This window comes from Pyxicephalus adspersus, chromosome 6, assembly GCF_032062135.1.
Source record: "Pyxicephalus adspersus chromosome 6, UCB_Pads_2.0, whole genome shotgun sequence".
In the NCBI taxonomy this organism is placed as follows: domain Eukaryota; kingdom Metazoa; phylum Chordata; class Amphibia; order Anura; family Pyxicephalidae; genus Pyxicephalus; species Pyxicephalus adspersus.
Genome location: NC_092863.1, coordinates 53,488,864 through 53,505,045, shown reverse-complemented (window position 1 = coordinate 53,505,045; position 16,182 = coordinate 53,488,864). Strand labels below are relative to the sequence as shown.

The 16,182-nt window shown below is 37.4% G+C and overlaps 1 protein-coding gene across 12 annotated transcripts in view; it reads right to left on the bottom strand.

The window, feature by feature from the left end:
• The window catches only part of NCOR2 (nuclear receptor corepressor 2), a 224,705-nt gene that overhangs the window by 67,683 nt on the left and 140,840 nt on the right, over positions 1 to 16,182 (bottom strand). For all 12 annotated transcript variants that reach the window (XM_072415778.1, XM_072415779.1, XM_072415775.1 and 9 more), the window contains 2 exons: positions 11,278 to 11,381; positions 9,680 to 9,849 (listed from right to left, as the gene is read on the bottom strand). In XM_072415778.1, the coding sequence (XP_072271879.1) occupies positions 9,680 to 9,849; positions 11,278 to 11,381 (274 nt within the window). The remainder of the gene's footprint in view (positions 1 to 9,679; positions 9,850 to 11,277; positions 11,382 to 16,182) is intronic.

Genomic DNA, 16,182 nt, shown 5'->3' with positions numbered 1-16,182 from the left:
AAAGGTTAGTAAACAAATAAAGTATTCACCACAAATTAAAACGAATTTGTCTCCTATACACAAACTTCTGTACTTATTTTTTGGTAAAATAACCTTTGTTTGCACTTTAAATAAAAATTATTTATATGCTGAAACAATCATAATTATAGATTGTTTTCATATTTTTGTATGTCAATAGGAAAAGGAAAGATTTTTCCCAGTTATAGCATCCCTTTTATACAGCTTTTGTGTGCCACTTAAGATATCGGCAAAAAGACAAGGTAATCATCAAGGAAAATTCTTGGGGCTCTATTAGGCAGGGAATCAGACATTCCCTCAAACATTTCCCAGGCAAGAACCTTAAAGGGCCATTTGTTTCAATGGCAGTATTTGATTCTTCACCAGGGAATATTTCAATGCATATCAGATTGACTGCTTTATAAACAAGCCCCTTCAAGTCAATGACAGTGTCCTCCCCAGACCTTTTTGGATGGGAGCACCAACTGGCACTTTTCAGTAACCACACAGCTGTTTTTGGGTGGTTACTGATAAGTTGGGTCACCCGCCTACATTTTCTTCCGACTCAGCTTAAAAAAAAATTCTGGGATGAACACTGGGCATGATTTCCTAAAGCTCTTTAGGGCTGGAGAGAATACAATTTCATCAGGAAAGCTGCGTGATCCAGCAAAAACAGAATGCATTTCTTAAAATCATTTGCTAGCAAATTTCAAATGGTACGGCTGGGGTTACCCACATTTTTATCCACCCCAAAGTAATATTGGGTTTTTCTTTCACATTTTTTAACCTTTTGCTTGTGGTAACACATTTTCTTTAGACTCAACATGCAGGATAGGGTTGAAGAGCAGTCTTACAAAAATTACATAGTTCCATATATAAATTAGAAAAAACAAAACGCCAACTTCAAGCAAATGCCTAGGGGTTACCGCCTGTAACCGCTCCCTGTTACCCATTGTAAACCACCAGGCACACAATAAATTACCCATTTTTTAACCACTAGTCTAAAGTAAAAATTAGTTTATCACCAGGTAGCACTGGGATAAATGTTCAGTTTAGCTCAGAGCACAACTCATTTTTTTTGAGTGGGAAGAAATTGTAGGTGGGTGGCAGCCCCTGTATTGTGACCCAACTCATCAGTAACCACCCAAAAACAGCTGGGTGGTTGCTGAAAAGTGCCAGGTGGTGCGCCCGGCTAAAAGGGGCTAGGGAGAATACTGTAGCTGTTCCCATGTCATTTTAGCTAACCCACAGCAAACCAAAAATCCATCATCATCTTTTGAGTTAATTTTTAAAATGTCAGTTTGAAGAAAAAAAAATAAAAAGGTGCAAAACAAATAATTACCCAAAACCATTATAATTCCTTTTTAAGTGTTTTTTGCTGTGGATCACTCTGAGGCGCACATAGTGCTGTTATAACTTTGGTTGCCAGGTTACTTGACAACCCGGCAACCCCTGCGCACCAGGAATGAATGAAGTTGAGGTACCTAATCCTGGCCAATCAAGATGGTCGCAAATTGTTGACAAAAAGAAATAAGAAGGTTTCTGCAAGCACACAAAAATATTTGCTTATTTTACCAGAAATGTTGAGTATGTGTAACTTCCCTCGTAGTGAAATGAAGTTTGCTATGACATTATCAGCTTTCTTTTGTGAAAAGAACACATACACCTGAGATGCAGGGGTAAGGAGGGGGAAGTGTGTGTAATGCAAATCAGGAAAGCAGCCTGTAAGTGCAATGCTTCTACCATATACTGGGGACCATAGATGCAGGGCACAAAGTAGTACTCTATAACAAAAGTTCAACCCTTCCTCTTCTGTAACATATGGAGTATTTTCACTATATAAACAAAGACTGAAAAAAGAAAACTAAAACAGCTAACACATTTAAAACTGGTTAGCTTGAATAAGGTAAATGGTATGTCCTAAGTGATGCCTGCCTAATGAAACAAACTCTTAGATGGAAAAACATAGGGATAACCTTACCATCATGCTGGTATTAATTTCTTCCCAGCAGACTGGATATTAAGAGGGGTCATATATACAGTTTTAGAGGGGGAGTGGAATTATTCACATGGAGGACATAAAATTACCTTCTTTACATGTGTAATTGCATTTGGTTTTGCCAGCACCACAACTCCCTAGATGTAATTATGGGCTGATCTCCTCAATTCCTTTTACTGGTTAGAATTATGTTTACAATAGTGTAAGATCATAACTGCTTGATAACTATTTTGAAAATATTAAGGATTTAAATTAATACAATATAGTATACAGTAGGCTCTCATGGTGCCAATTGAATTTTTTTATTTGGTGAATGAAGACTGGAAATTCTCTCTGCTACCTTCATGTAGATAGTTAGTATTAGTTGCAGAGGTTGACTGGCAGAAAAGGAGACGAATATGCATAAGTATTTATTTATTTATTTTAATCCTGTGTGAAATTGAAAAAAAACAAATTGAGAATTTCCTTTGTACATGCATACTTTTCTTGTCAAATATCGATGAGGCAGCTCCATAAAGTGGTGCTGGAATTCAAGTTTTATATAGTGTGAGACACTACTAGTAACCAATGTAATCAGTAGCTGCGGGCTTGTTAAGGTTAACAGCATTTAGAATTCCCATTGGGTAGTGGAGCCAACCCTGACAACAATTAGCCAATGGAAACACTGTCCATCGTTTATCTTATCAACGGGCCTGGGGTTGCAGATAATATTGGTTACCAGACATAGCAAACCCATCGCTAATACTGGTAACAAGCAAATACCACTGCATCCCTAGCTGGCAGTATTTAAAGAATGATCATGTCGTCTTACAATTAATTCTATCACTTTTATTTGGAAACAATCCCTTCACAGTACAGCAACTACGTGCCATGAATAAACCACAATAAGGATGTTTAATGAAGCACAGGCTGCATTAAACCGTTTGCTTTATAAACATGAATGTTACAGACGTCACATCAAATTAAAATTGAAGAAAAGCTGCTTTTTTTTTCTTTTCAAAAGGTGAGCTAGCAAAATGTAAGAAATAGGGATCAATGGTTAAAGAGGACGGTCTGTTCATAATGTGACTGTCTCCACTTCTGCAGCACGCACATGCAGCTCAGAGACACAGAGGTCACACGGATACCAAGCAAACCATCTAAATTAAGAGAACACTCTGCCAGACTACATGACAGATTCTACTTAACTCATTGATGAGCGGAAAGGTTCTTCCTCTCCAAATGCATGCAAAGTGTACGGGGTAAAATGGAGCATACCAATTACCCAGATTGCAAACTTTTAATATTCAGATTGTGGTTGCATCTGAACATTTTGTCTAAGTGCTTTCATCACAATTAATGATGATGGATTAGGCTTCTGTGACATCTATTAGAGAAATGGTACATTGTACCAAGTGTTTGATTATGTATCGCTTTGCTGGAACCAAGCCATTTCTGCTGTAAGATTTTACAGTAAATGAAAATTATCCTATGTGACTGTTACAGCCAAAAGAAGAAGTCATCGTCCCTGAGCTGGAATTTTAGTTCCTTGCTACAGGCAGGACTGGGCAATATACAGCAAAAGGACATTGCCAGGGTAATTCCAGGTGTATGTAATCCACATTTTGTAATGAACTACACTGTTCAGCTGCACATAAAATTCTGAGAATCTTTTATCCACTCTCACCAATTATCTCTGGGTACAGATTCTTTCCAATTTCTGTTCTGGGGTGACATTATTGCTCCTCCATAGTTTTGAAAGAATGATTGAACTTTGTCACCCTAGAGTAAGAAGTGAGTTAATATCAATGTCACTGGGTTAAAGTAAAAGAAAACCAATCTAGCCACCATATATAACAGTGTTCTCCCCAGCCCCTTTTAGCTGGGCGCACCACCTGGCACTTTTCAATAACCACCCGGATGTTTTTGGGTGGTTACTGAATAGCTGAAACACAATACAAGGGCTGCCACCCAGTTACTATTTCTGCCCATCTGGCTTAAAAATATTTCTGGGTTTAACACTGTATAAGAACTGGTAAGCTTCACTATATTACATTTTGGTTCTAAATATATTTTAATACGTGTTATATACTTTTATAGAATGATTTTAAAATTTCTAATATGGGTATGTTTAGTTGGTGAAAACTTATCATTATTTTACATATATTAAAACTATGTTACCTTAGGTTAAAAAGTATAAATTGTATATTATGAATCCTGTTTAAAGCCCGATTTTGGGATTTTAGTATGGAGAACTGGAAATTCATTTACAAATAAAATAAGGATGAGAACAGTAAACTAAGGTTCATTCATTGGATAAATAGAAACACTCTTTCATTACATATTTTATTCTCATGAGGTCTTTTTACCTGACATGATATACTTTTTGTGAGCATACATATTGAGTTGAGAAGGAATTCCCTGCTACACATTGTTCCAAAGTTGCCTATTGTCAGCCCAAGCTTCTGCCACAAAAGTGCCCAAAGCTCTACCCCACCACTGCTTGTACTACATTTACTACATTCTGATGTCTGCCATCCAAACAACAATCTCTTGCAGCTTCCCCTCGCACCCATAGCCTCCACCACATTTTCTAGAAGCTATCCCCTACCACACACTCAGCCTTCAATTACAACATTCTCTTGCAAACCTCCTACAGCAATATCTTTACTGCACTTTTCTCTCTACTTTACTTCCTTAGCAGGTGTCACTCTGCACTAGAGTTTTTATTTATTTTAATTACTTCTGCCTCTGTTTTTTCTGCACTCCAACTCAAACATTTTCCACAATTAGTTATATGGTGCCCACTTCCCAGTACTCTGGCTACTGTCTTGTCAATGCCTTTGTGTTCCAGGGTCTCCGGCATTCTACAATCCCTCTCTCTTCCATACATCTTCATGGTCTCTGAACAATCACCTAAGGCTGACATAGTGAAGGCAATGTTACAAACAAAATAAATAAATACATTAAAAATGTTTTAAATGTTGTCAAATTTATAAATATACTATAGTTCCAAATTTGCTAACCTTTGTCCCTTCCCAATAACCCCCATTGGGCAAGCCCCCAGCACTGTGTTGAAGGTATGTAATAGTTGGCATACCATCATACACCAAGATGAAGAATATGAACTGCTATTCCTTCCCAGGGGAGCCATGACACCTCAAACATGAAGCTTCTTTATCCATTATTAGCTCCTCTCACTTTTCTAGCTCTATCCTCAGGTCCACGATTGGTTCTCTCTCTGCACTCACTCTCTAGTATTTTACAATCTTCTTTCCCTACAGCCACAATCACCTTTTTATGGCTCCCAACCAAGCTCAGACACAGCTTACACTTTCTTCAAATGATCCATGATAGAAACACTTAGCTCTTTCTTTCTGCCTCCTGGTATTACCCCATGATGAGCGCTGACTTGGTTCTCCTGTTAGTAATCTATAATCTTCTCTGGTCCTCAGCTCAATAATTTTATTCTTGCATTCTTCCCCCAGGATCTGTTGTTATTAATATTATTATTATTACACAGTATTTATATAGCGCCAACATATTATGCAGTGCTTTATAAAGTCCATAGTCATCTCTACCTCAGTCATAGGTCTTTATTACAGTTTAAGGAAACCCATGCAAACACAGAGGAACCTGCAAACTCCATGCAGATAGTGTCCTGGCTGAAATTCGAACCTGGGACCTAGTGCTACAAAGGCCAGAGTGCTAACCTCTGAGCCACTGTTCTAGTGGAATGACATACTTGTCTAAATATTGTCCCTGTCATAATGTAGTTTGATGGGCAAGTAATGCATACCAGTGTGATGTTTGCATGAATCATGAATAATAATAAGGTCATTGTAGGATAAAAGCACATGACAGTACCGGGCTAATACTTCATGGAAAAGAAACAGTCATACTGCATTCAACCAAGGTACAAGCTATCACAGAGATAGCCTTGACATACAGACATAGTGGCATAAAGAAAATTAGGAAGACCTTTTTCTTTAAAATGAATGCCAAGCCCAAATGTGGTACTTTTGGATGGGGGGGGCGCTAGAAATCCTGTCTGATTGCTAAAGCTATCTGAATCCACCCTTTGTTCCTATACTGCTAAGAACATTTTACAAAGCGTTTATAATATATGTTAAAGACATATATCCATAATAAAGGACACATCAAGGATACATTGCATTGTGCACGTGGCCCCTTGTATCCCAACAATTTTACAACATTAAGTCAGACAGGAAAAGAAGGGAAAACATGCAAAATGGACATAGACAAAAATACAATTTTAACAAAATCATCATGTAAGGACTAGAAAATAGAAATAGAGCAAAAGTAATACTTTATTGTAAATGATGTACACAAAATGTATTTGTAGCTTATGTGGGATTAGCTAAAGGGGAGATCTAAGCATGGTATTTCTTACCGTGACAGGTTAGGTTTCAGTGCTGAGAGTTTTGTACTGGGACCATGAAATGCACACAGATGAAGGCATAAACATAGCTTTCTGGAGCACCCTGGAACAGTTCTCCTATCAAAAGACCTGACGCAAGTAATGGATGTAGTAATCCCGATGCTTTGATAAATGGATTTGAGGCTAGAGGATGGTCACTCCTAGGCAAGCCGAAAAAATATGTAGACAGCCTTGAGTGATAACCGCATGTGATACGGAGCCACCTAGCTAGAATAGAACTGAAATCTGGTAAGCCAGTCAAGATGGGCAAGAAGGGGCTAGATAATGCTGTCCCGCCTGGACATGAGGTGGGTGATGACTTTTTGCAGCTTGTAATGCAAAATGTGAGAAGCTCAGAGTGTGGAGTGAAATCAGAGGAAAACATTTCACAACAGAAAGCTGTGCAAGACTGAAAGTAATTAGTTGTTTATCTGTAAACAAATGAAACGTGAAACCCTCCTAAAACTGGACACTACCGCCATCTTGAAAATACCACATTTACTTTACTTTTCTGTATCAGAATCATCACACGCCCTTGTAAACACTACATGAGCTAAACCAGAGTTTCTCAACCAGATTTCCATGCAATCCTAGGGTTCCTTTGAAGGATGCTAGGGGTTCCTTGAGCAATTTGTTCCTCTCAGGTCAGTTTACCTGATATCAGTTATCTTTTCGGGTATCTGTAAGGGTGACATTCTTCCCTGCAATGTAAGAGGCATTCTTCCCACTGACCACCACACTAATATACTGGGTCTGTGGCTATAAAAAAAACAGGGGTTTACTGAAGACCTGAAACTTATTTCAAGGGGTTCCCCAATGTTAAAATAGAAAGAGAAACATGAAGCCAAACAAAGAGTTTCGTCCCTGCAAATTAATATTTATTACAGTCTGAGCTCTGCTTTAATTGCAGCTTACACAACCTGGTAAACCCACACATTTGTTGTGTTAAAAATCAGTTTGCTGGTGTAGAAACAAGAATCAACCTAGACGTAAGCGAACACCTATCTAAATCTGCAAAACACTCTGCAGGCCAATCCACGTGCTTCTACTTTTACTTCTCATAGGATTACAGAAGAAAGTAATGAACTGTATTTATTAACATGACACTTCACAACTGCTGATAGCATGTGATAATCTGTTTAGAGATCTTTAACCTACAAATGGAGAGCATGGTCCCTCCTGTGGTTAACCATGGGAAGTACAGAAGCAGATTCTACATATGCTGCCTGCATACCCCTGTAAGCAAGCACAGATCCCTGGTTGAAAAACACTTCAAGAGTGAGACGCTGATGTGAACAGAAACACAGCTGCTGTAAAACAGATCTGTAAACAGATGCTAGCCCACAAGTTTAGGATTCGGTTATTTTGCTCATCTATTCTAAATACATAATTTTATTTATTACGTAAAATCATTCTATAATTACATTTGTGTAACAATTTGATTTTCCTTTGCATTTGAAGATCCAGTACAATGCAGCTGTGTATTTAAAATGGTTAAATGACAGACAAGGACATACAACACAAACACACCCATGTTGTAAATGTTTGACAGTCCTTTAAAAGTAAATCAATTGCAAGTTCAGAGGTCTTTTTTTCAGGCTTGCAAAGAAATGAGCTCTCCATTGGCAGAGAGAACAACACCAGTTCAGTTCCACCAGCCAGCTGTCTCACACCATAACTGAAACACCACCTCCCTGGTATTTGGAAAAGTGTGATGTGATAAGGTTGCATAGGGGAAGACAGTTGTTCTCATGAACAAAGAGGGCTCTTAAGCTTGATTGGTTTAAAGCAATAATCATTTATGTTCTAAAAGAGCCCACAGTACACATGCAAATGTAGGCAGCCACATTTATTTATTACATATCCAGGCTCTCCTTCCAAAGTCACCATGCTTTAGTGTACTCCTTACTAAGTTTAGGTTTGGCTCCTAAACAACAAAACTTCATGTGGCATATTCGGTAAATTCAGCAGTTGTTCTATTGCGTTGAAGCTGAATACAGTGCTTACAGAGTATCTAAAAAACTGTATAATAAATAGTTTTTTTTATAATTTGTAAGAGCTGTAATGTAAAAACATAAGAGGAACATAAGTGAAAAATGCATATTCATTGTTCACAGTTTAAAGTTTAGTTTACAACACCAGTTCCAAATCTATCTATAGGTTTCACAAGTGGATCTTTTTTGTTAGGCAGCCTCAATATGCACAAATGGCAACAACAGTGAATCAGCAATGGATGATCGCTACCTGTGCACATGTCTACACAACATGCACTATTAAAAAAGACTTGAAGACAAGTTTGTAACCAACATGCAACACTTTGTGCTAATCTTTCCATATGCTATGACAAAAAGTCTCAAGTTGAAGGAGTCACTGGTTACATTCAGCAGATAACATCAAAACTTGTTTTAATGTGTCATTATACAAATAAAGGCACATTGTGAAGCTCAGCACAGTTATACATTTTAACTCTAGGCACAGCTTGGATAGTAGACTCTATATTTAGAAGGTAAACACAGCCGTGGCAGGGTAGAAAAATCTTGGTACAATTTCATTTTTTTTTATGTTAATACAATTAACACAGCACTTCAGACATTCCTAAATATGTAAGGAGATGAATTTATAGCAATTAACCACTACCAAACGTTTGCAACTGCTTGCTAATTAAGTTGAAAAACAACCTAGTCGATACTCACCTGTCCCCATTCCTTCCCAGGCATTTTCATTTTCTTCCTATATACATGCACAGCTGAGCAGCAATCACACAGGTAAGAGTAGTTATTGCAGAAGGGACCTCCAGTTTCCCTGTCCCTTTCTGCAATAAACACCTGTCTGATCACCAATTTTCAAAGTGTTCCACTTTAGGAGCACCTTGAGTACTGGTTGCAATCACCTTCAACTGCTTAATAATGTTACATAAAATAAAGTTGAAAAGCATTCCCACTGAAGTCAATGGAAGCAGTTCATCTGCAGAAAGCCCTCAGATTCTGTGATGTAGGGCCAGGAACATGAAATCACATGCCCCTGGTGTCAGGGACCAGAAACGTCATAGCCTCAGTTAAACTCCCCTTTACAATACACTTTCTTGTTTTGACAGCTATTTAAATTAGATGAATCTAGAAACAACACTTTCGCTAATTCTAAATGAAAAAAGTTTATGAAGCTGAAAGTTTTTTTTGGGTAATGCTCTTGGTAAACCTATCACACACCATGAATGGATTCCAGTGATTTGGTACATTTGATACATTTTTTAAATCTTCACCTACCTAAATCGTCATTCTTTTGAGGTGTGGCAGCCTCTTCATTGGCTTCATTAGCCATGGATCGAGTAATACGTCCTTTGCGGCGACCCTGGCTGTTGGCTGTTTTTCTCCCTTTTGATGTCACCGTTTCTTTGTCATCATTCTCTTCGCCAGAAGTGTCCTCATTTTTTTCCCTAGGAAAAAATTAATATGATTATATTTTCAAACTAAGATAAAATAACTTTAAGAGACCCTAGTTTTATTCCATGTTCTCTTTAAATGCCTGCCAATTCCTCTTCTATGGTTTTTTGCATTTAAAAGACAGAATGTGGATTTCCTGCGGGTCAGCAACAAATGCTGGGAGTCATGACTGTAGCGGTTCATTATAATTCAGAGCTCCACCAACAGCAGCAAATATTGTAGGATCTTTAGAATCAATATGTGCATTCTCCTAAATGATGTCTGTGATCCCCACCAGCAAAGTCCTGCACATTGAAAATGGTCAATGGGATGAAAATAAGTTATGCGCATCCAAGGGTCCAAATAATAGGGAAAAATCCTTGGGTTTAAATATGATCAAGTGAAATATTTTACATAGGGTCCTGCGCTCACATCTCACAAAATGCCCATTAATATAGTGTTTATATAGGAGCTTTATCTTGTTTTTACAGGAAAATGATCTCCTAGCAGCAAAAAACGTATTTTACTGTCTTTGCTAACTTTACCTTCCTAAATGCTAATTGCCTGGCTGTCAAGATTCTTTACAAGCTTTAATACTTTTTGAGGCACTGATCTGGTTCAAATACGATGCTCAGGAGTTCTGACTTCACTTTCTAATTTGCATGCTTGTTTTAGCTCAATGACTACAGCCAAGAAACTATCATTCTTAGAATGAGGTCAAATAGCAGCAGCGGTTTATTTCCATTTTATTTTTCAGTCATCCAAACAGGCACTAGAGCGTTTATGTAAAAAAAAAAAAACCTAAGGCATTGTTAAATCTGTTATAGGGAATAATAAAAGGCATTTACTGGTGGTACTGTCTTCTGATGTTATGGCTATACTATGGAAGTGCATGATCTAAACGAATACTGGATAGGATTTAATCTAGAAAGCCTCTACTACCAGAGCGTATCCCCATGGAAACATTATATACTGTATGTAATTACTCCTATGCATGCAGCTTGGACGAGATTATAAGAAATATTTTCTGGTCATATAAATGGGGCCTGATTTACTAAAGCCCTTCAAGACCGGGGGAGACAGACTATCATGGAAGAACCTGGTTGATCCAGCAAACTTGTAATATATCTACTCCAGGATTAAAAATATTCAACAACTAAGAGCAAATGATTTTTGATCAATTTAATTTTTTTTTTTTTTTTTAAATTACCCAGGTTGTCTATATTCTCCAGTCTTGAAGAACTTTAAAAAAATCAGGACCACAGACATAAAGAACCTGAGAATTAGAGCACTGATTTATTCTAGTAAAAGAATATTTGTTTTTCTATACAAGTTGGATAGTATATGTTATTCTTTATTACACACAGGCCTAACACATTATCTTAGTCTTAGATTGATTTTGATAAAACTTTGTATAATCTTTCCACAAAATGTAGACCTACTTTCCGAGTTCCTCTTTGTCATTCTCCACATCCTGCTTAAATTCTTCTTTATCAGGTTCCTTTTCTTTTTCATCTTTCTCTTCCTGATTATTACGGGGCATCTGCTGTTAAAGAGAGAGCAGCAAAGGTTAACACATCGTATTAGTGCTTTGAACTGACAAAGTGTAAGAATTAGTACATGCAGAAAGATTAACTCGATCTAATTTCTGATCAGATAAAAGATTGGCTCTCTCGCCCTGTTTGGTGAAAATCAAATTACAACAATAATTCCAAGCACAACAGCAAATCTACAACAGAATTGCTGAAAAAAAGAATAGTGTTGTAATGACTTACAGTTCAGGTCTCAACCTGATAGAAATACATTCTTCAATAAACTGGGTGTTCTAAAGAGTGGACCAAAACGCCTCCACAAAAATATGAGAGACTGATATAGTAATACAAGAAAAGATTAATGCTAATAAAGTTATTGCTGCTAAAGATAATTTTACAAGCTACCCCCCCATGGAGTGTACTTAGTTTTTCACACACATTGGCTTAACTTTGTTCAGTAAATAATGGCACGGTGTAATATGCTGTGTTTTACACCTGAGGTTAGATTTCAATCATTTTAGAACCTGCTAAAGACCTGATATTTTCTTGTAAACCATAGGTATTGAAAGAATGTGTACTTTCTTATTTTGGGTTTCTTTTCTATTTCACCTGATAATCTGATCAGTAACACACTTTCTGTTCCAAGATGACAATGCTTTGATAGATCAAAAGAGAGCAAATAAGAGTAATTAATTGCTAGGCTACCAAACACCGTTTTAACTTGCACATCAACTTCAATAGCAATCAATTCCTACTCCAAGCAGCACTGGTTGGGCTACTAGAACGAGCAATGCGTGATCACATTCACCATCGTTGATTTCTATTCAGTTACCATATATTATTTTTTAACCGAATATCCACTTTTGGATGCCATATAATTAAACAGCACAGAAACTTGAGGTTTTAATTCATTGTGTGCATTTTACTAGAATGCTTCCTGATAATCTGTCATCAGAAAGAAACATGTAAGCCACTAAAGACAGCACGACATCACTATGGAATTTATCTGGAGCAGACGCCATGAAATTCTAGTGTTCATCAGTGCAGATGTAGAAATCATTAAACTGCCTAAGCCATATAAACCAGTACAGGTTCGGATGTGGTACACAAACAAGAACAGTCTTAAAGAAAAAAAAATTATATACACTTTGTGGTTAATATACTATGGGCTCAGCCAACTGAACTACAGATATAGTTGTAATAGTAAAATGTATGCAGGACCGAGGACTTGATACTTAGCTGTGCATGAATAACATAAATTAAAGGACAACTGTACCAGACAGATCGTAAGTGAAATACATCACATTTCATTTTAGCCACTGGCATGTCTGAGATCATCCACTGTAGATAATTACTTCTATGAATTTTCACTAGGCAGCCTTTCTGCAAACATGTGGTACATAAAACCTTCTAAGTTACACGAGCCAAGCTGGCTCAAAGTCCTCCCCTAATTCCACTTATGAGAACAAGTATGTCAATACCTTACAAGTCCAAGCTCCAAGAAATACACGTATTGGTGACTGTACACATAATCTAAAATGAACAGACATATAGTATTATTCATTATGATCGGTATATGCTGGAGTCCCCAGTAGGTTTGGAAAGCCATGTGTGGTATAGAAAGAGAAATGCTAGCAAATGTGAGAACTTTGTACATTGTTGAAGTGTAACAATAGGCAAAATCAAAAATGACACATATGATGTAGTCTGTTACAGTGATAGCAAGAAGTATTTGATCCCCTGCTGATTTTGTACGTTTGCCCTCTGACAAAGAAATGACAAGTCTATAATTGTAATGGTAGGTTGATTGTAGGTGTGAGAGACAGAATAACAACAAAAGAACCCTCAAAAACCCCAGCGCTCAAAAGTCAGAGCTTGATGTGCATTGTAATGAGTGAAATAAGTATTTGGTCCCCTATCAACCAGTCTGGAGACTGGCTAGGCCACTCCAGGACCTTCATGTCCTATCATTGCATGTCCACGAGATCTTGCCTGAAGCCCCAGACCGAGGGAGATTGACAGTTATTTTGTGTTTCTTCCATTTGCAAATTATCGTGCCAACTGTTCACCTTCTCACCAAGCTGTTTGGCGATAATCTTGTAGCCCAGTCCAGCCTGGTGTGGGTCTACAATCTTGTCCTTGACATACTTAGACAGCTATTTGGTCTTGGCCATGGTGGCTAGTTTGGAATCTGATTTATTGCTTCTGTGTACAGGTGTCTTTTATACAGGTACTATAACAAGTTTGGATTAGGAGCATTCCCTTACAGAGAGTGCTCCTAATCTCAGCTCGTTGCCTGCATACAGTGAAGACACCTGGGAGCCTGAAATCTTCCTGGTTGATAGGGGACCAAATACTTATTTCAAACATTACAATGCAGATCAAGCTCTGACTTTAGAGCACTGGGGTTTTGAGGGTTCTTTTGTTGTTATTGTGTCTCTCACACCTACAATAAACCTACCATTACAAATATAGACTGGTCATTTCTTTGTCATGGGGCAAATGTACAAAATCAGCCGGAGATCAAATTCTTCTTTTCCTCACTGTATAGTCAATAAAGAGTCTCTAGTGTAGTTTTATTACATACTGAACTGTCTTGGTTGTGTTTTTTTTTTGGTTAACTTCCTTTAGCAGGCCAATCAAATATCTCCGTTAAAGCTCCCTAACAATAGTAAAGTCTGTTGACATAGTGTGTTATTGTGGGTTGTTTTTTTAGCAGCTTAAAGCAGACCTATCATGACATCTGTAAGAATAGATGAAATTTGATATAATAAAAAAAAATTAAAAAAAAACATTTTTTTTCTAACAGTTTTTTGTTTGGGGGAGAATCTCCTTCCCTTTTATCACTTTCACCACAGTAATGGTAAAAGCAGAAGGGGAAATCAACATCCTCCTAGCACACCTAACATCACATATCCCAGGGGGTTGTTGGCTGCACCTTTTGCGCATGCCTGACATGCAACATTGGGGGCTTTCCTATAATCTAAAAAAAAGTTTTTCATTTGCAGGAAGACACATGATCTTGGCACAGTGCAAGTTTGGATGAAGAAGAAGAAACGAAGATATAAGGAAAAAAAAGCCGTAAAATATCTGCTTTAATTTAGAAGTTCTGCTTAATACACTTCAACTGAACTGAGAATTATTTGTTCTATAAAATTTAGCACAGTCAGGGATCCTTACAATGGTCAGAATTTATTCATGTGCATTTCCAAACTGTTGCAGTACTACTACTTAAAATGTGTTAGCTGGAAAAGCTTCAATTTTGTTTTACACTTAGTTGTCCTAATAAAGACATGCAGTTTAAAATGGATATTGAGTGATAAAGCTGGTTTAAGGTTTCACTGCAAAACAAATACTGTTGTCACCCTGTCTGCAGTGACCAGTCCGCAAACAACAAAGGAAGTTATAAGCTCACAAGATTTCTCAAAGTTTATTGTATCTTTTAGAGAGCTACAATAAAATGCTTTATCTTATATATTTAACAGACAAAGTTGAGCTAATAAAAAGATCATTTACGTTCACTACAATTTAACTGTTTATGCTAACACATGCTTCCCCCAGACATGATCAGATCAGGAGACTCACTCTGTGGTTATCTCACTTCCACTCCAATAGGGCAAATTGCTATGTAGCTAACATGTTGGCCACATACAGGCCCTAATTCTGCCACTTTGATGAGAATGTATAGTGATGTCATAAACCTTTTATATCTTTAGTATGGTCAATACAAACCTCTCAACTGTCTCTAACCTGTTTAGGAACTGTCCCTTGTCATAAACCAAACGTGTCTTTCCTCTTCAGGTGTCCCTTATTTTGAATGTCTATATACACACCTCATACATAAAAAAAACGTAATATCTAACTATTCACTATGCACTAAACAATTCAACCAGCCTTTAAATTATTATATTTATTATTCTGAAAAGAAACACAAGTAAACCCAGCATCCCTTATAAGCCATCGGCATCTATTCTTCATACACAGCATACTAGTGTAATGAGTGTGGGATGAGTAAAGATGCTGTTATCCATCAAATCACAAGCTGGAAATGTGATCACCGGAACTCTATGAATGAGCGTAGGAGTCCTAGAATCAGCACACCGCAGGATGTGTCACCCATCTGTCAATTAGGCTGCTTGTAATGATCTTAATTGACACTCCGTAATCTTGAAATCTAGAACTGGAATATCCCGTTCTGCTCTCTTAAGATACAATGTCATTAAACACATCCATGAACAATGTTCCCCATACTATTCATAAAATACAAACTTTTTTATGTTCGTTTGGAAGCATGAAAGCAAAGTGTAATTAAACAATGGCATTACGTAATTATGAGTTTAATTACAATAGGACTATAATCCTAGCACAGATGTAAGTAATGAACAGTACTGGATGTGCCAAAATCATGTGGGAAGACCCTTAGAGCAAAGTAGTGTCTGGACTGAGGAGGAGTAAACTATAATAAAGGTCATATATAGCGGTAATGACTAAACTTTTCAGGACTTTCCAAAAAATGTTTTGGACATTGAGGAGATCTATGATCTCCGCTTACAGTACGAGCCAGAGATCTATTTCATTGCACAGAGCTACCTCTGCCGGCTTTCTTAGGGTCCACCAATGCAGAATATATGGTGGAATTTTAAAGATTGCTGTACCTGTAAACTTTTTTAGAAACTCTCTGAAGAAAGTCTATAGACTGATGCTTCTTGACCTTCTTTTTAAAAATATGTCTTGCCTGGTGTTAGGCTTATCCAGAGGCTTTAGTTATTACTTAAGTTGTTGGCTGGACATTTGGTATCAGCAGCTTTTGTTTTT